A 20,858-nucleotide genomic window follows, 5' to 3' on the forward strand; every position below is an offset into this window, starting at 1 on the left:
CTTAAGAACTTCCTAACTTTTTGCATGAGGGCAACCCTTTGGGAAAAAAGAAATTACTCAGAGTAACACTAAAGTTTAGATAGGCAGTTTTTCTTCTGGAGCCATCAGTAGTTTAGACATCTCACCTAAAAAAAACTATATCCGTCTTTTTTCAAGAGAGCCTCAGTGAAAGTAATGTGATAGCACAAGGCAACTGAATAACTATATCAATCATTTTATAACAAAAATGTATCAAATCAGAAGTTGCTCCTAAGTGCATCTTCCTCAAAGGTATGGAGGATGCTTTGTAATGATTGATTATATTCCAATTATTGAATTTTAAACAATACTGATTTTTACATCTTTGATTCTTCACATCAGAGAGGATAAGAGATTTTCTCCTTCCTCCTTCTGTTCCTTCCCCTGCACTGCTAAGATATTTCGCTGCTGTTGCTTTTATGCAGAATCCTAACTGCAACTTCTCCGTTATCATTAAGAGATAGTATGATTTAATTCTGTTAATTCTTTTGGGACACAGACCCTTACATTGCATTATATGATTCACCGTACCTTATTTACTACAGAAATGTGACACTTGACAGGATACATCATGAAATTCAAGCTGCATTTCAGAACATTTTTGTCATTCAAATGGATGCCAAAGCAGAACAAACTGACCACCCCCAGACATATATTAGATTGAAGTACAAGAACTGGCGATGGAACATTCAGTAAACATAACATCTAACCAACACAGTAATCAATGACAAGGGGTGAAAGTAAAACCAAATGCCAGTGGTGCTCCAACATTAATTATCTAGACTGCAGACCTCAAAAACACAAAGAATGAACATTGTATGAAGGGCAGATTGCTTGGAAGCAGTGTTGCAGTTTTAAATCATTCTCAATCTTTCCCCCATAATAAATAGAATGACATGCTACAGTTGATTTGTTTTTCTAACAGTTTTCCCTCTCTTTTTACTCCATTAGTTAGGTTGAGCCTAAATAGAGGAATCCTATAATCTTGCAAAAAAAGCAATCATTAATATGTCCTTCCTTTTCAGAATGAAGTATCTCTATTGCGGTTTAATTTCTATATTTTCCAAACTAGTATAAACTATGCTAGGAAAAAATGCATTTTTAAATCAGTTCTCAATGTTTTTGCAGCCTAACTATGCCTACTAGAAGCATGAAGAAAACCAACCACACTTCTAACCAACCATTCCAGTGAATAGAAATAAATTTAGGCTGGCAAAGGTATCTTTTCCTAGTAGGGTATGTACTATTCAGCATGGTGGTTTTAGCTTTAGTGGGGAAGGAACTCCATCTGTTAAAAAAACCCTGTGCTATACAGCTACATCAGCATATCCTTGGTACTGCAGACTTGGCCCTTATTCTGTGATAAGCCTCCACATAGGGAATTAGTTTAGTACAACTATAGAGAAATGCAGCATAGTTACACCAACGTATTTCCTCACAAGGATGGTGAAACAGTTGTTGAAGGCTTGCATTTTTCTTTTTATTATTTGCTGGGGGGTGGGAGGGGAGAGCTTCAGTTGGACACCTCTAGAAATAAGAGAATTTGTGTTATGAAAGATACTAATACTCATCATCCTTCATATGTAATTCAAGAGGAGACATTACTGCTATTACCTCAGTGAAACAGCATAGTGTGTTTAAACATTCTGCACTATTTTCATGCATTCTACTACCATTTAAGAATCTGCAGTACCTACTGAGCACCACCATTCAAGTTTCCTTCCCTAAGGCAGGCATACTTAATTCACAACTTCTTCTCTAGTACTTAAATTAGGCAGTAACAAAACAAACAAAAATAAGAAGTGTGGTAACATTGAGCATTTGCCTAGAAAATACGATGTTATATGCTTTAATTACAGCGTTGAAACTCCTGGCCACTTGACCAATGGAAGAATTGCAAAAATCTGAACAACCCCATTCCAGCTTTCTGACAGAGGCACATTCACAAACTCCTGAATTCAGCCTTGCTGTCAGACTCCATGGGCTGTGCACAGCTCTGGAGAATTGCATGATGTGGGTAAAAACATTCTGTGAGACAACACAGCCTTCCTGCTTAGGTCCTTGTAATGCCCACCCCTATAATGCAACAGTTCAAATTTCACTGAAATGCTCTGAAACCCTGCTCAATGTCCCAAAATCGCCTGTCAAAACCCTTCAGGGATTCCTGCTAACAAAACAACCCTCTCTGAATATAAACAAGAATCCAGTTCTGCATATTATGCTTTGGCAAAACTTCCATTGACTTCAACTGTCAAGTAGAACACAGACAATAATCATGACAAACAACAAATGCAGGAGCTCAAAGCAAGATCTAGCCACTTTTATCTTACGGAATGCATTTAAAAGGAACAAACAATGTTTTGCAAATTATCAAGATTAGTTCTAATTACATTCATCTCCTGCCTTTAGAGTTGCCAATAGATAGGTATGGAGAAGTCATGGCTAAACACAGGCTGAATGACACAGTGACAGAGATGTGATTATACCTTGGCATTTGTAATTTTATGGACTTGTCTGTGACAGGACCAAGGAAAAGGATTTCTTAGAGTTTCCATTTTGACTGTGTTGCTCCAACTACATTCGCAAAACTTTTGGACAAGCAACATTTACCATCTTGCAAATTTTTCCACTGATCACCATGTGTCCTTATCATTGACAGGATAATCAAGTCTCTTACGTTAATCATCTCTGACATGGTTTTGTGGACCAGCTGCCAATCACTTACCCTGACATACCACAGTGGTTTATTGGTTACAGTATCAGAACCACAGCCTATTTTGTTTTGGAGATGATGGAATGTTTTTTCTATGGCTATAAGGCTTGAGTTAAAGGGAGTCTCTGAATGAGGGCAACACAATTTCCCAACCATTGACAATCAAGCACACCCTTGAAAGATAACAGAGCAGGCTCTTAGCTTGAAGGATTCTTTCTCTTGATGTGCAAACCGATTGCAAATAGTGTTTTCTCAGGGTTAGAAGTTACAAGATAACCCGGTAAGAGCAATTAAAAAGTGACCTGACTTTATCAAAGGAAGTGAATTGACGAGGACCATGCTGGGTATTGCTGATGAGCTCTGACAGAAAGGCAGGCTGAGCCCAAATACTCCATAAATTGATCCTACCTGGAATTAGATTAGGTAACGGTAAGAAAACATGTGTATCAGATATACATAAAATACAGGTGATACACTTTTCCTTGTTTTGAAATACACTTAGCACAACAGGTTCTACCACTTAAAAGTCCACAAGAAAACAGAACATGAAACACTGACAAGAATAAATCTGTAAGAGAACACAACGTGATACATTGAAAAGAACAAAATGGTTAAGATGTAGAAAGAATTAGAGTGGTCAGAAATGCAGATATCTTAGTAATCAGGACCTAACGTTCACATTGTCATTTCACTATGTTAATGATTGAACTCTGCAGTCTTGTAGCCAGACTGTCTTTTTCAAGTGCTCTTATTTCAGGGAGCACTGAAAGTCACTGCATGCCAAGCATATTTTGCTGTCAGTGTGCAGGGGAATGTTTGTGTCCTGAAAGCAGTACAGCATTTTCTCCCTTGCATACTTAATGCTCATAGGGTTTTAGCAAAGAAAGGTCTCTACAACTTTAGGCTAACCAAGCCTGGTTAGACAATGGCACAAATACAAAATTGCTGATGGAATTAAGGCATGCAACAACACAGAGTTATGGCATAGCTGTCCTCAGGTGAAGGAAGGTATTTCCCACCTGAAACTCCAAGTACCACAATTTCTTGATCCAAATGAAAAACTGTTCAGCACATGGCAGAGAAATGAAGAGATTTTGCAAGATTAACTTCACTGTTAAAGATGAGGTGGGATGACAGCACTCAGCTCCAGCTCCTGAATGCTATATGCATTATATAATGCATAGCCCTAGGCTACTCACAAGATGGCAACAACCAACGTCCTCAGCTAGTGCTCATTTGGGGGGAGGAGGTGAAAGGGGGAGAAGGACCTTAATTTAAATAGCTAAAAATTTGTACTGTCTTCCAAAGATAGTAAGGACATAAGGACACAACAACTGTCTCCTTCAACCTCCCCTCCCCAAGAGGCTGACTGAGAGCAATCTCTGTAGTTTATTTCCCTGTATTTCCCCCTCAATACCTGTGATATTTTAAAATTAATAATAAACTTGCCATTTTTATTAAACACTAAGGACTATTCATTATTGTTATCAAGAATGCAAAAGTACACAGAGTAGACAGGGACACATACAGTCTGAGGTACATTTTCAAGATCAGAAGAGCTGAAAATACTTGTCTGTGATGATAGCATTTCTTGACCTGGTAAACGATGCACGTCAGATGAGGCCTAAGGAAGTAAGAGGGTGGATAAGAGGGAACTCTGTGGAAAGAGAGAAAGAAAAGAGAAACAGACGGACAAAGAAGGAATGAGAACCAATCCTCCAGCAAAATGTTACAAAGAAAAAAATTCCAGGAAAAAAAAAGGCCAGCATTGAAAATTGCTAACTGCAAGTTTTTATTCTAATTTAGTCAGAGAACAGAGCATCTGATAAAGAGATGAAATGTGCACATCAGGCACAGAGACATTAGCATACACAAATGGGCCATGACCCCTCCAACTGTTGTTAGTGCTTTTTTGTGTATGTGTTTGCAGACACCATGAGGGACAAATTCATCCTCAGTGTAATTGGATTAAAAAGTCAGTGGAATTATAGCAGAAATGAATATTACCCTGAATATCTTTATATTGATGGGATTACATGGTATGAGAAGATTCCAGCTCAGAGTGGCTTTCCCCTCACCTCACATGAGGACTGCAGACCTCAGTACCAGCTGGGGGTTATTTGTTAGTGTTTTTTCGTTGGTGTTTTTTTTTTTTTTTAAACTGAGAACTTAAGTGGATGGCATGGCTAAGCAGTATGCTACAGCTCTCAATACTTTTGTTTAGCCTTTTTAAGCAAGGGGGAAAGGCTTGAAAACATTGGATATATTGTCATTTATGCCACACCCCTCCCCTTGGAACTGTTTCAAAACTGTATCACAAGAGAGACAGAAAGAACCAAGTTAGTGTGGAATCCTAGGCTCCATAGTGTCTCCATTTTATGACTTTCAAAACATCTGATAGATAGTAGATAGCAAACTCAAAGGAAGATCCTATTACAAAACATACTAGTTAGGAATGGCATGTGGACAATAAGACAAGGATGTGAGACAAAAGTTACTCACTCTTATTCAGGTAAACCGTGAAGTCAAGGTGACTTCAAGAGGCACTACCAATTATAAGCACACTTCTGAAATCTACCTAGAAAATCCCAACCCAAATTTCTTCTATTTTGTTGACCTCACTGCAGTGCTTAGCTCTGATTTGTAGACAATCCATATATAATTGTTGCATGTAAGGCAATGTCTAGCTGGAAAACACATTTGCCTTCACCAGCCATTTTACTGAAATACATTCAATTGGTCATGTAAACCAATTAAAAAGAAAGCTGAATGTGTCAATAACTCTTAATTTAAGGAGAGAAATTAATTTGTAATTTATGAAATAACTAGATGCATCTGAAAGACTAATTATCTGGTTACTGTGTCTTTGTCAAGGATAACATTCAGTACTCACACGGCACTTTTCATCCTCAAGTTGTTTTTAAACCTTCACTATAATTAAACCACATTACACTTATGTGAATGAAAAGTCCATATTTCACAGCCAGCAAAGCTGAGGCTACAAATAAGTGACAAAGAGAAGGACACAGTGTCAGAGATGTGTTGGCAGCTGCTTGCTTCAGCTCGGGAAGTACAATGGTTCCAAATGATTACTAGTGAATTCTATTTCCTCTGTTGTCCCATCTTCTTAAGCTCTGTCAGCATAAAAACCTAAACGAAAATAGACTATGTAGGATTCCCATTTCTGTAAGCAATTAAGGCTAGTATTTGACCATTCCTCTTATTCCTATTTGACATGAGATTTATCTCCAGGGACTACAGGTGAGGAAAAGCCACACCTCAACAGCTGTAAATTCTCTTGATCTTGGGGTCAACAGAGCTTGTCTACAGATGTAGAACAACGTCAGAAACACTACTGTGTTTCCACAACCAAAGAACAAAAGAGTTGCTTTGATATATTAAAGGCAAAAGAGACTTTTGTAATTTGCTCAGAAGACTTGAGAAATTCTAAATTAATTACCATGATAACTTACCTATACCTGAGTTTAGGCCTCCCAATTTATTTTAGCTCCAGTGATAACGTCACCAATGCATTACAGGCATGTCAGTAGCGTATGTGTTTCAACCCAAAACCTATGTCAAACCAACTAATTCTTTAATAATATAGCCATTCATTTGAGATGGGTATTTTTGCACGGAGGCAGGCAGGGATCAGGATAGGAACAACACTGCAGTTATAATATTGGCTGGAGGATAAAATGCAACACGCTTATATGTGATACAAATAGTCTTTCTGATACTGCAGGAAAAGCTGCACAGTTATTTGTATTACAGTGGCAGGTAAAGGTTACAACCAGGGTTGGGCCCAATTGTTTTGTGCTCCATACAAACATATAAAGAGACCTCCAAGTACCTTGCAATCTGCATTTTTGAAAGTACTTTAATCAGAAGGAAAATTTAAAAATAAAACAAACAAAACAAAGGAAACCCTTGGGCAATTTACTGCCCAAATAAATGTTTTCATCTCTGTACCCCTGTTTGGTAGCTTGTGTCAAATCAGAGTGAGATGCATTTGTGGAACAGCCCTTGAGCTCCAGGGATAGGTGCCATACATTACTGGGGAAGAGAGCGATGCTGCTGCCTGCTTGTGTTGTTCACTTCCATGGAAAACAAGAGCTAATAAAGTTCATGTAATTCATACACAAGTACATAGAAAACACTGCAGAAAAGACAAGACTCGGGAACAATTTTACAGATAAAACAAAGACTGGTGCATAAGTTTCTTCTCATTCAAATAGTGGTAATATTAACTAGCTAGCATGCTCCTAGAAATAAAGGGACACGGGAACAAGTCAGAAGAAACAAACAAACAAAAAAACCTGGGAAATACTCAGAAGCCCCAACAGGCTCTTTTATTTCAAATGCCAGTCCTGGTATTTTTTTTTTGTCCTTTCAACTTTTGAATCACTACACACATAAGTTATTTCTTATAAAGATGCTGCAGTAACCAGGAGATTTCTTTACTTGAATCAAGCAATAAATAATTCCAAAATAATTTCCAGAACAGGGTTTGGGAGGTCATACTGTTGGGAACAACTTTACAGTACATAAGCTTAGATATCTATTTATACTGAACTCATTGCTGTGGTAAGTCAACTCATAGTAACAAGTATCTGATCCTAAAGAGCACACATGTATCTATAATTTTATCTTTTCTGCATTTAACATCTGATAAAATACTGTAATTCCACAGTCCTGCAAAGCAAATCATCTGTACATCCACAGAATAAGTTTCTTTACAGCACTAGTATGTTCCATCCCTGCCAGAGGATTTATTGATCTGTGGACCTGTCCATATGTTGAGACGGATGCAGCTGCGTGTTCGTCCTGCTTTCCTGAACTGGGCAACGGTTGGGCATAAACCAATGTCAATCCACAACTTTTCAGACATGTTAATATACAACTGCCTTTGCAGGAAAAGAGCTGTCCCCCTGCAAGGCCTTTAATTAACATGCTTCATAGACTAAGCTAATGTGACACCATCTGAGCATGTCTATATAGACGTGCTCTGCCAACAGTCACCTACTGACTGGTTTTGTGTCCCAAAGAAGAGGCATCTTTTCAGATGCAGACGGTTATCTGAAATGAAATAGATGGTGATCTTCAACTCACTTTCTGTAATCATGCAATGTTCATGATCTTGGTATATGATAAACAGTTCTAGGCTGAATTCAGATCCATCATGAGACGCACACTCCTACGTAAAATTTTCCTGCACTGATGTTACTGAAGCTACCCACTGATCGTTTGCTTTGCTCTTAGCTCTTAACTGAAGGCTAGTGGACAAGTCAGTGTGGCAGACTGAATCAAGTATTAATTTAAGACAATCATCCTACTCCTCCCTTCTTCTTTCTCTCTCTCTTTTAAAGAATGTAGATTATGTAAGTCAGTGTTCTGTAAAGCACTTTAAGAGCCAGTGATTGTAACAAGCTATTTAAGTGCCAGATCAACACAATATTTAAAGGAGGAAAGATAATTACTAATAGCACTAAAAATTAAAAAGAATTGTACAAAAGGGACAGTGTCAATAAACAGCTCAAGAATTAAGCAAAAGAACTAAATATACTTGAGAGACCTTGGTCAAATTATTTTCATTTAGAAAAAGATTATCTTGTTCAATGATTTTCCTGCATATTATTCATAAATAGCGAAGAGAAATATTTATGACAAAAGGAACAAGACAGAACAAAAGCCTAGATGAAATAAGAGCTATTAATGAGGAAGAGGTACAACTGCAGAAATAAAAAGATTCCATTTAATTGTCAGAAACAAACTGGGTCTTTGATGCTCAGCAGACACGAACTGAAGTCATCAATTTAAGAAGCTACTCTCACTTAGGCCTGCTGAGCAGCTGTCTCCAGCAGTTACAGGAACATGGTGGTGTTTACACCACTGTCAATGATTTGTCATGTGACTATGGAGGAAAAACAGTTCTAAATTTTCAAAATTACCATTTGCTTTGGACATTCAGGATTTTCACCAACTGATTTAAGGTCTGTTTTCAAAGGCCCTAAATGCCTATAAAGATATTCTAGTAAATGGGTTTAGTTCCTACCCTGAAGGAAGGAGGTGTTTGTCCGTCACACCTTGGAATGTATTTTGTATTTTGATGCCAGTGTTTTAACAGAGGGACATCAAAATGTTTATCTGCTGTGTACCCAATGCACTAACATTTATGAAGGGGAAATAATTAGAGAATTTATTCATTTGCTTTTTCATATAACAAAAAAACCCAACACTCATCTTTAAAGGAAGGTGTATCCTGTTTCACTCAGCAAACAACCACATTGCATATAATTTAAAGGTAAATGTTCATGTATTTTACACTAACTACATAATACTATACACAGCAATGCATGTGTTCAACACCAAAAATAATTTTGGGGAAAGGTTTAGGAATGGCACAGAAAATCCTGCGAAACTTTTCAACAGTACTTTCACTTCAACAGTACTTACTTCACTTGTCCCTTCCAAACAAAAACATGTAAACGGTTATGATTAAACACAAACAACTTCCAGCAGCTTAACAGATTGCAACCAGTCAGCTGAACCACTGCATGAGACATTGGATCTCAGTCCTTCTCTGTCATGAAATGAATAATAATAGCTTACACAGCAGTAAAATACACCCCCTTGTCAGGGCTTGTAGAAGGACTTTCTCTTGTAGAAGAGAAACAATGTTTAAAGTAACTGTGTTCTACCTCACCCTTGGAGCGGATTCACACAGGCTGCTACAGTAACTTGGGTTACACTGGGCAATGTGTTAAAGCAGTGTTACTTAATTATATACCCATATAATTTACAAGTTAGTTTACAGTCCCAGATGAATTAGGTAACAGAAAGAAATGGAAATCAAAAGGTGCAAGTAAAACTCTCAATCTTCTTTTCTACTTGCTTATCAAGCTGGGTTTTTTCCCCACCTTAGTTCAGTCATAAGACAAAAGAAAACTTCAATACTCAGTCTTATATCAGCTAAGAAAGAAAAACAAAGTGACAGTTATGTCCTTCTGAAAACATTTTCTTTCCACTTCCGTATGAGTAATTTCCCTCCCCGACATGTATGCAACTATAAGTAATTGACTGATTGACTATTTTCTTACAAAATCAAACATAATCCAACGTGTAAATTCTGGCTACTCTGTCCAAATAGGACACTTTTTGTCCCTATCTTTCCCCTGTATTATTTCATTGAACACAAATTTGACTATAGATATACTCCACTTCAGATTTCAAAAGGACAGTGAACCTCCTAGATATTTCTTTACCTAGAGCAGCATAGACTTCTTCAGCAACAATGAAAAGAATTATTTAACATCTAATTGACATTCTGCAAACAAGTAATATTAAACCAAAATACTCAGTGAAGAATCCTAAACAACAGATACGATGTCAGATATTTTAAAACAAGAGTAATATAATAATATTATATTATCCTCTGTTAAATAATAAGATTTAGTACTTGTAATTGGAAGTCTAATGTTTCAGCTGAATACCAACTATTATTTGATTATTGCTTTTTCCAGGTACCCTGACATTCAATACAATTTCTTCTCCCAAAACAGGTGACTATCACTAAATAGTAAATATGGTTTTTGGAGGTGCTGTCCAAATACTTCCAGCTCCCATTTTCTGGTGCAAAGAAACACAGTTGCTGTGCTCATCCCATAAGAAAATCAAGCTGGATGTGATCTGATAGACACAACCAAACCTACAAACTGTTAAACTATTGACGAGCTAATAGGAATTTGAAAGATTTGGTTTACTTGGAAATTTCCAGGAAATATTTGGATACTATGTTTTCTTGCTGTTCTCCTTATATAAGACTTAAAATACTCATCTTTCACAGTTCTATCATTTTTAACTCATATTAAACATACTCCTGCCACACAGAATCATAGAATGGTTTGGGATGGAAGGGACCTTAAAGATCATGTAGTTCCAACCCCCCTGCCGTGGGCAGGGACACCTTCCACTAGACCAGGTTGCTCAAAGCCCCATCCAACCCGGCCTTGAACACTGCCAGGGCCGGGGCATCCACAGCTTCTCAAGCAACCTGTTCCAGTGCCTCACCACCTTCATAGTGAAGAATTTCTTCCTTATATCTAATCTAAATCTACCCTCTTTCAGTTTAAAGCCATTACCCCTCATCCTATCACTACATGCCCTTGTAAAAAGTCCCTCTCCAGCTTTCTTGTAGGCCCCCTTCAGGTACTGGAAGCCTGCTATAAGGTCTCCCTGACATATTTGACTAATACTTATTGCCTTGTTTATTTGCCACAAACATTCCAAGGAGCTTTCCCACAAACAGCAATCTTAAATAATTAAAGGAGACTGAACAGAAATTAATGGATCAAGATGATGTATTCATACATAAAATAATTGTATTTGTACCTTAATTTAAAAACAAAAAAACAAGAAAAAACAGTAGTTGCATGGGTAAGAACAGAAGAGTCAGGCAATGCCAAAAGTAAGTTTGCACACGCATCTTTTGTCCCTTAATATGAATTTGTTTAGATAGCGTTTAAGTACCTGGTTGCATCAGTACCATATCACTCATTTTTTATACCTTTAGCCATACAAATTTCTCCATTTCCAATGAGATATTCTGAAAAACTGACTTACATACAAAATATTCATAAGATATATTGCATTACTTGAAATACAATTTGTGATCATTTAATCACACTGCAATTTTATTTTGCCAACTGGAATGATTGAGACTTAGAGCTACAGAGTGTTTGGCTTTTGATAAATTAACCATTCTTCCATTTCCATTTATTCCCTTCATATTTTTCAGGCAGAAATCTAGAAATCTCTCCCATGGGTGTCCCAAAGTAATGAGAGAGAACTCAAGCTTGGAATTTAAATTCTTAGACAATCTTAGTTACAAATAGCCCCTTTCATCCTAAAGAATACCTAAATGTCCATGCATAACACACAGAATTCATTAAATCAGACATTCTTGACTGGAACTCGGGAGCTAAGGAAGGAGGACATAGATCCTAAGAAGCTGGTTGATATTGCTCGAGGTATGAGCAACATCAAATCTTGCAGAACCTGCCATTTTTACAAATGAATCTCTGGGTGATTCAGAGGTATCCTAGTGAGTCTAAAAACCATTATTACTGTGCCTTGATACAGTACCTGTCACAAGATAAAAGAAGACATGATGGCAGGGAATTAAGGCCAAAAAGAAGCTTCTAAACCTTTGTCTCAGATGGGAAAGTCACTAAAACCCAACCCTGTTCCAAAGCAGAACTTAACACATTTCAACTGCAACTTAATACCTAGGCTACTGCATTCAATTTAACTGGAGAAAAAAACAACAGAAAAAAAACCCCAACACACAAACCACACCACACCACCACAGAAAAGAAAATATCCAAGTCATCAAAACTAATATCCTAACTCTTAGGAAAAGTACCAGGAGAGCTTCAGTTGCTTGTTTTACATTTCAAGTCAAAGACAGTACCTCTAGGAACACTCCAAGGGCTACTCCCCAATCCCTATTCTAGAACATCTTCCCTGAAGGAATGATTTTCTTCATTTTTGGACAATTAGTTTAAAAATACAGAAAGACAAAAGTGAATTTAGTCCTAGAGCAGATCTTCAAAGAGAGCCATTCAAAGGATGAAACCTCAAGCTAAGGCTACATAACATACCGGTATTAGCAATGACTGGCCCTTGCAACAAATCCTGGAATTGTTTGTTCTGCTATGCAAAGTAAAAGAAATAACTCAGTTAGCAATTAGAACTGGCACAACTGCAGGGCTCTCCACACTGACAGCTGTGGCAACAATAAGCATCAAAGGCATTTCTACCGGTGCTAGGGCAGGTTGAAGAGATTATGCCACAGCAGCAAGGGTATCTGCGAAGGATAGTCACAGTTAAAAACTGCACTATGAAAATTACAAGTTGCATGGCAAGGCCTCACTTTGGAAAGCCTTATTCAATCAGAATAGAGTATCCATAAAGGGAATTGTTCTGTAAAAGTTTCTGTGAGCAAACTCTTCTGCTACATGAGCCATTACTCAGTGTAGGATGCTGATTTAGCACTGATTCAGGGAAAGACTGTTACTGACTCAATTAGTAAGTCACTTGAGTATTCTGTAGGCATCTCCTACTCAAATTCAGGTAAGGCCCAGTCCTGCTTGCCATGTCAGGACCATATTTCAATGAGTAACTGACACATACTGTGTCGTAAGCTTCACTGCAAAACATATAAGGAATGAAAAAACTTAGAAAGTTTTTTCTTCAATCTACAATTGAAGGGGTGAAGATTTAGAGAATACAGAACAGGTATCTACTAACTGATTACTGGCAGAATGTCAAAGGAGGTGGTATCATCACCGATCATTAAGGAGGAAAGGAGCTGGAATCTAACAACCACAGGGGAGATCTTTAGAAGATTGACAGTGTAAATTCTTAAACTAACATGGGAGACAAAACTAAACCACCTCTCTGCTAAATTAAGCTTTCAGCAACCCTGTGGATTCTGGAAGCCATGACTGTGTTTTAGAGCAGTAAGTTCTTACTTATCTTACCTAAAGATAAAGGAATCTGAAGAACTACAGCAGAATTTCACAACTAAATGTCTACATAAGACAGAACTAAATGTCTGGCAAGACACAGTTGCTTTTCCATCCCCTATCAAACCTAGGGAGCTTGATTAGAAATATGTAGACACAAATATTTGAGAACATGCATGACTTTCCTATAAATTGATCATCTTGAAATTGAAATATAAGGTTTTATTTGCAAAAATCCGCAATTGTGAATGAACATGTGATCAAGGTGCAAAAGCAGCAGCCAGATATGGTAGAAAGGAGCATATACAAATATTCATGACAAGTCAGAAAAATTAAAATGTGTACATTACAGTTAAGTCACAAAATTAGAAATAACTGATCATATCCAAATATACAAAGACTTGCTTTCCCACAGGAAAGACTTCTTGAAGCAAATTTACATTAAATTTTTTATACAACCTTATATTTATGCTAAAACACTGTGAGACTCTGGCTAAAAGATCATCTAAAACTTGACTAATAATATATCCTATTCTGTTCACTACAAATCATAGACAGGGAGACCTTTAAACAGGCAGAAAGAAAAAAATGTAACATCTGAAGGAAACCAGTTTTCAGTTTCCCTAGATCTTAAATTCAGTAACACAGTCCCCAAGCGTGCTGCTCTTGGCACTAACAGAGTCATCCAAAGAGAATACACTAGCTACAGTTCTGCTTTTTGCAAAACATGGAAGATGCAAAACACATTCTTTTAGAACAGGAAAATTAAACTTTCCAAAAACCATCAAGGAAAATTAATCAAAAATTGTTGAGGAAGAACATTTCCATAAGTAATATTCAAGTCTGTTTAAAGAATGTATATAAGTAATTTGATTCCTGAATAGTGTCAGAAATTGCATTATGTTCCATGTAAGCCCTGAAAACATAAATATTGTTTTAGCTACAAAATTATTCAGACAGCCTAAGGCCTTTATGCTTTCAAAAAGACTTAGCCTTAGCACTCAAAATTAAGACAAAATAAAGCTAGATGCCTCAACAGATTGGTCACTTACTGCCCAAACAAACACTTGTTAACATTTGTAGAACCTTCCTTACCTCTTGAGAATATGGCAGTACAGGTGATAATCACAATTTCAATGTTTAAACTGTGAAACTAGGGTACCCGAATAGTCAAAAGGACAGAGGGTCTTCTGAAATCGCTTCAGAGTCATTTAGGCCCATGTTAACCAATTAGCATCTCCCAAACTGAATCCACCTGGTCTATCAGAGCAGAGGAATGGAAGAAGTACTTCCCTGCCTGCCATGCTTGATGAAGAGGTGGTCAGATGGGCTGCCAGCCCATCATGAGGTTGTAGCTCCAGCAAGAAGGAGCTGGAGTATTTCATACCTGACTCAGACACAAAGCAGCTCGTGTGCTGAAGAGTAGTGTCCTAGCCCAGCAGCCTTTTGTAGGTACACTGATACATCTCTGGCCCACAGCATTATGAAGGCTGAATTGTCCTGGCAATACTTTTACCCTGCAAATACCCTGCAAACTCTGGTCTTTGATGTCTTGGTCACGTTTTAGACTAATTTTGATTTACTGAGTCTCCAAGACTCAATAAAATTGATTGATCTAGCTGGGCACTACAAAATTGTATCATATAAGTGAATGAATTCATTCCACACCCACAAATTTTAATACTGATAATAAGTACTGTGGAAGAGGACTAGCATATATGTGTGGGAAAAGGACTGGCACCCGATTTACTAAGAATTAGTTATAATCGATAAGTTAATCATTTAATAACAATGATCACTGTTTGAGAGACACTATAGATCTAGCTTTTCGTGCATGATGAATTTATTTTTTTTATTTATACTAAAATAATGAAAGATCTTTTATTAAGACAGTTATAATGTCTTTTCCATGCAGCATGCAGTATGCGTGCAAAACCAGATATACGGTTTTAGATGCCAAAATATGAAACAATAATAGTATTAGCAATTTTGCATCTTCAAAGTTGTTTTATTTTATCTGAATAGAAAAATATGTGGAGATACAATGTGGATACCACCAGTGCCTACAGATGCACAAATTTCAGAAGATAGCAGAAATCAGTCAGATTACAAGATGAGACAGGAAGTAGTTTCAGACTCACATTTTTTTTAAATTATAAAATAAGTGTGACACATGTCAGCAGTGAGCTAATGCCACTGCTTTGCCCCAAGGGCTCACTTATAGCTGCAATTTTTTTTTTAAGCAACCCCAACTATGGTAATTGATTTCAATCAATTCTCCGTATGGACATTAGGTAAAGCCCCAATCGTTGACTTCATCTTTTGTTCACAAGAAATTTAGCATATAATTAACTTTTCAAATTGCAGGGTAGACTTCTGGGGCATGTGTGCATGCAGTGAGATTTTACAAATCCTTTAATGATCATTCATAAACCTAACAAAATGAGCTCTATATTCATATGGCTACAAAAATCAGTTACCAAACGTTACAGTAATGACTGATTATTTTCTCCTCCCATACCAATTTTCTGTAATAAATCAATAATGAAGTTTCAAAACAGCTTAAATGTAATTAACAATTATTTTAAGAGCATTACTTTCCTAAGAAAGTTATAGAAGCAGTAAGTCTGCAGCATACAATCAAGACCCAGTCTTTACTTTCTGTTTGTTTGCTCTGCATTGCTTACATACCTTGGCTTTCATTGGTTACACTTTTTCTTTTTAAACAGGAAAGCTTCGAAAATTTCACAATAGCAGATCATGCCTTGCAAACACTAAATAATGTTAAAATGGATTTATTAACACAGCATAAAACTGTGGTCCCTGAACCCTGACTTGTGGAGGTTTTTGCAAGACCCTCAGACATCCTCAGGGTCACAGGAAATTGTTGTCACTATAGCAGTCAGAGGAAGCTACTGCCACTATGATTCAGACTGACGCAGGGACAAAAGTATGATGTTTCCTGTAGTACACTATTTCTCTACGTTTTTGCTGAAAAGCCAGCAAAAACTAGAGCTATTGGATGTATATAAACCACAATCCCTTTAATGTGTGGAGTCACAAAGTCTCAGCAAGGTTTTTAGGACTTCAAATTGTAAACCTCTAATCTGAAATTCTTACACCCCAGTCTAGAAATTAGGAAAAATATCTACTATCCTACCAAGACACTATAAACACTCCCTATAAATCCACACACTTGTTTAGAGCTTTCGTATGCCTACACCAAGACAGATCAGTTGCAGCATGAACAGGCATAGTGAACTTACACATATCCAGCTAGCTTGGATACCAGTAACACCACAAATTCCAGCTACTAGGCAATTACCAGGGTGCAGCTCATTCTGGAGACTGCTATCACAGTTCCACTGTTATTGGTAGCTAAATTAGCTTAAAGGAAGCCAAGTATTTGTAGATATACTGCAATCAAGCACTTTGGCTTCGCTGCAACCCTGATTATACTCTATTTATGTATATTGTTGCATTACAACCGTGCATTTTGGGTTGGATCTTTCACGGTAGTGCACTTTTACAGAACTTCATGCCCAGAGAATGATGTTACCACTATACATCATCTTAAACTCTATACACCCTAACCAATGCACTTATTAATTGAAACACACATACATGCTGTGACCATTCACAGACTTCAAGATTTTCTATTCATAGTTAGGTCAGTGCAATAATACATTTTGGTCATGACAGAACAAATCAGTATCACTAATACTGAGCAGCGCAGGCCTTTAAACAGTCAAGTCTGCCAGACCCGATCCTTATCGCATCCCAGCTTACACACAGACACAATTCTTTCACCCATGTATACCCATGCATACAGATACAATCATATCTACTTCTTACAGGTATCATGCAACCACATCACATCCGTTCACTCACTCAACCCAAACTTACAACAACTTCTTCAGCTACCCAGCCTGCCAATATGCTGTTAACACATCTTCACAGAGCTTTGCATTTTTCCTGCCTTCAAATTCATAATTTTATTCCCTCCAATTGTATCCGTTCCTCTCTCGAATTCATAGTTTCTTCTTTCTACTTCTGTCCTTTCTGCCACTTGCTGAGTGCACGGAGACTCGTTTTAATCTACAGGAAGTGTGTTAGTGCAATTTGTTTCATTAACTTCATTTCTTTTATTTTGGCAGTTTCTAAAGTTTCCAGGATAGAAACAAGGCCCCAACTATGCCAATCACTATGCAAAACAGCCACAGAAAGATAAACCCTATCGTGAAGAGATTACAGGCTAGATTTAAAATAAACAAAAATTAAATGGTGATCAAAGGAATTTGGGACGGAAAAAAAAATATATAGCGAGTGCTTTTTTGTTAAACTTTCAAGTTTCATCCTGCATCTACATGCCTACTGTTAGTATACTTTCATTTAAGGGTTACCTATGGTATCATATTTCTGTTGGCCATTAGAGTGGTATATAAATGTCCTTTTTTACCTCTTTTTAAAAGCACTTATAGCACCTTTCAACATGCAAATGATACTGCAAAAGAGCTGTTTACATTCTATTTTAAGACCCTCTGGTAGTTTAAACTGCTTGGGTCAAGGACATAATCTCCTTTGTTATTGCAATGAAACAATTCAGTGTTAACAAGCCATACACCCAGATTTGTTTCCTATGCTTAGCATACGGATTGCTGGGGACTCCAGTAGATGTAAAAGATGACAGCATTTTAATGGTAACTGTCTGCCATAAGCAACACCTGCTGAAAAGCAAGGTGGATTTCAGTAAGCATTAACCACTTCAGCAAGGTGGATTTCAGTAAGCATTAACCTCACTGAAGTTTTTCAAGAGGAAATCTTCCATTTTACGCCCATCCTCTACGTAAGTCTGAGCTTAACATAACAAAAAGCCTGCTGGGCTGAGCTATTGGATCTTAATGTCCCATCAGCTCAAGGGCTGAGTAGTCTCTTTGTATTAGTTGGTAATTTCTTGTAGGCTCAGAATTTACTGCCATCTTTCTATGTCACGGCACAGCAGCACCAGAGAACTGAACTGTGGCTAACTAAACTTACCGGCTAGCACAATTAAAATCACCAACTGTACAAAGTATCTACACAAGCCATGCTGTTTTATAGTAAGGACCATGACGGTCCTGGCCTCCCCTGGCAACTTTGCTTTTGCAAACTTCTATCTCAGTGCAAGTGTTAGTAAGCTTTTGAAAGATAGTACTATGTCTCCCGAGTAAAAAATAAAACATAATTTAAAAAAGAATAGAATATATGACAATACATATCCCTGTACCCTGCCAGCCATTCTAGCTAACATGATGCCTTTTCCTCACAATATTAGTGTTGGGATGAACAAATAGATTACTATTAGTGTAAGACAGTAATAAGGAAAATAACATTAGAACAGATGATCATATCTCTAACGTGCAGAATAGTCCTGTGCATGCAGAGTATGGTTTGGTCTACTGTTGAAATACGATTGGAGTACCTCCATGCACAGTGAAATTCTTTGCGTAGGAGAGCAATGTAAAAACAGTTCTGGTGTTACGTATGAGCTATCTTCACTAATAGGTTTCTTTAATCTGGCCTAGGACTCATCTGAATAAGGTAAAAAGTTTCTGGGAAACAAATCTTCATTTTCTACACGACAAATGTTGTCACAATCACACAGAGCAAAAATAATGAGAGGAAAGAACAGCAGAGTCCTCCTTCCACTCCTACGACCATTTCTTTTATACCAGGCTTCTTCAAGATGAGAACTCTTTATGAACCATTTGCAACTTCTGTGAACCTTCCAGAGCCACTATTGCATTCTCCCTAGCAGAACATACAGAAAAACCTGAAATCTCAGATCTGAATTAAAACTGAAATCCTTGCACAGGGATAGCTTTGAAATGAAGGTAACTCAGCAGCAACACAAATCTTCTCATTATTCTCCAGAATTCTGGCAAAGAACACATTCAGCCTTAGGGGCGCCTAGACAGCTGCCATCTTTAAAAGCATTATGGCCTCAGGATACAGAATACAGATCTTTTACAAATATGGTCTAACAAAATTGTTTCAAAATGATTTAGGAAGTAATATTAATGGTAGGTAGTTTTGGAAAAGCTTACCAAATCTGATTTCTTTTAAGCCACAGATCATATGCTGAATCCATCTGCTGTTTCTCTGTGGTGCAGACTGACAAAGCTGCAGGCATGGCTGGAACAAAATTAATTTGTAATTCAGTATCTACTACTCCTTCCCCCAATGAACACATTCTATTCTACCCACCCACACTACCAAACCATTGATTTAACAGATATGGTGGCAAAACATACAAAAATTTATTAAGTTGTTTTATCTTTAGCAAGCAGTTTTGTCTTTAGCAAATTCTTGTAACTATATTTCTAATGTATGTCTCCAGAAACGTGCCTAGCTGTTCTTCCTGATGTTCCCACATGTTCCTTACACACTTTACACCACCAATAATGCAAACATTATGTTCACCATGCAAAGTAAACCACTATCAGATACAAAAGGAAGAGTCTTTATGTCTGTTACATAATTCAAACCACTATGATCAGAACAAGAGTAGGTTAATCATGCCTTTATTACTTACTAAAATCCTATAGCTAGCAGCTTGCAAGATCATGTCTTACTTGCATAGCTTTTTTGCTATTACAGAAGACTATTTATTCCATATCCTCATTTATTATTACAAAAAAAAAAATTCTTTGCATTACTGTAGTTCTTTAACTACATAAAACTCACTTTTCCTACAATGAAAAGAGGTGAGTGTAGTACCAGGCCTTAAATCTGACCAAGGATTTTTTTCTCATACGTCTTGCAAAAATTTCATTAGTTCTTCATGCCCCTTATTTATAAGTTTTTTACCTGACAACCCGGGGTGTAGCACTATTTCCATTGTAAGCATATGGTTAGTAGCAACTTTGAAGTCTGCCAATTAAAGTCATTAACATGAAAGAAAAGGAATACTTTAGTTTTAAAGAAAATCTTATGGATTTGACTTGTTACTTTTCAGAAAACTTCATTTGTTGCTGAACAATATATTTCTCATAATAGCACTAGGAAGACTAAAACCATTCATGCTTTAAGATCACTTTTGTCTTTCTGTCTCCAGTTGCTCCTACTTTTCTTTCTCATCCATCCTTCCTCCTAACAAATCCCTCCTTTCTACAAAGGACTCGGCTTCCCAAAATGTAAAATCATACATATAACAGACTAAAACCTTTTCTTTTTCATTAATTTTTGTTTAGGAAATACAAGATTTCCTACCTGGGGGGAAAAAATGCCCACACAGTAGCAACTATTGATCCCACAGGAAGAAAAATCACTGATTCAGAACATCTTAAGGGAAAACGTTAACTCTTTTTCTCCCCTTTTCAACACCGCGCCTTTCACCTTTATCCCATGTACCTAATTCATGCTACTTAATCTTTTAAAGTGTTGATTTACTTCACGAAAGACACCAGGCCCCCTGCCTTCCTCACATTTTCCCTCTCCCCTGCGACCCGCCCGCTCACCACACTGTTCTTCACTCACCCCCCTCCCCTCAGTAAGGGCCCCGCTCGCCCCCACAGCACGGGGGCAGGTAGCGCCACAGACCAGTAGCAGCCCCCGCC

General features: G+C 37.4%; 1 protein-coding gene across 1 annotated transcript in view; it reads right to left on the reverse strand.

Annotated features, from left to right (window-relative positions):
* The window catches only part of FABP6 (fatty acid binding protein 6, ileal), a 44,805-nt gene extending 25,378 nt beyond the window's left edge, over positions 1-19,427 (reverse strand). The window contains exon 1 of the mRNA XM_009580309.1: positions 19,347-19,427. Coding sequence (XP_009578604.1) covers positions 19,347-19,377 — 31 coding nt within the window. The 5' untranslated portion in view covers positions 19,378-19,427. The remainder of the gene's footprint in view (positions 1-19,346) is intronic.
* Between the last annotated feature and the right edge of the window lie 1,431 nt (positions 19,428-20,858).

Source organism: Fulmarus glacialis, unplaced genomic scaffold, assembly GCF_000690835.1.
Source record: "Fulmarus glacialis isolate BGI_N327 unplaced genomic scaffold, ASM69083v1 scaffold30286, whole genome shotgun sequence".
Lineage (NCBI taxonomy): Eukaryota > Metazoa > Chordata > Aves > Procellariiformes > Procellariidae > Fulmarus > Fulmarus glacialis.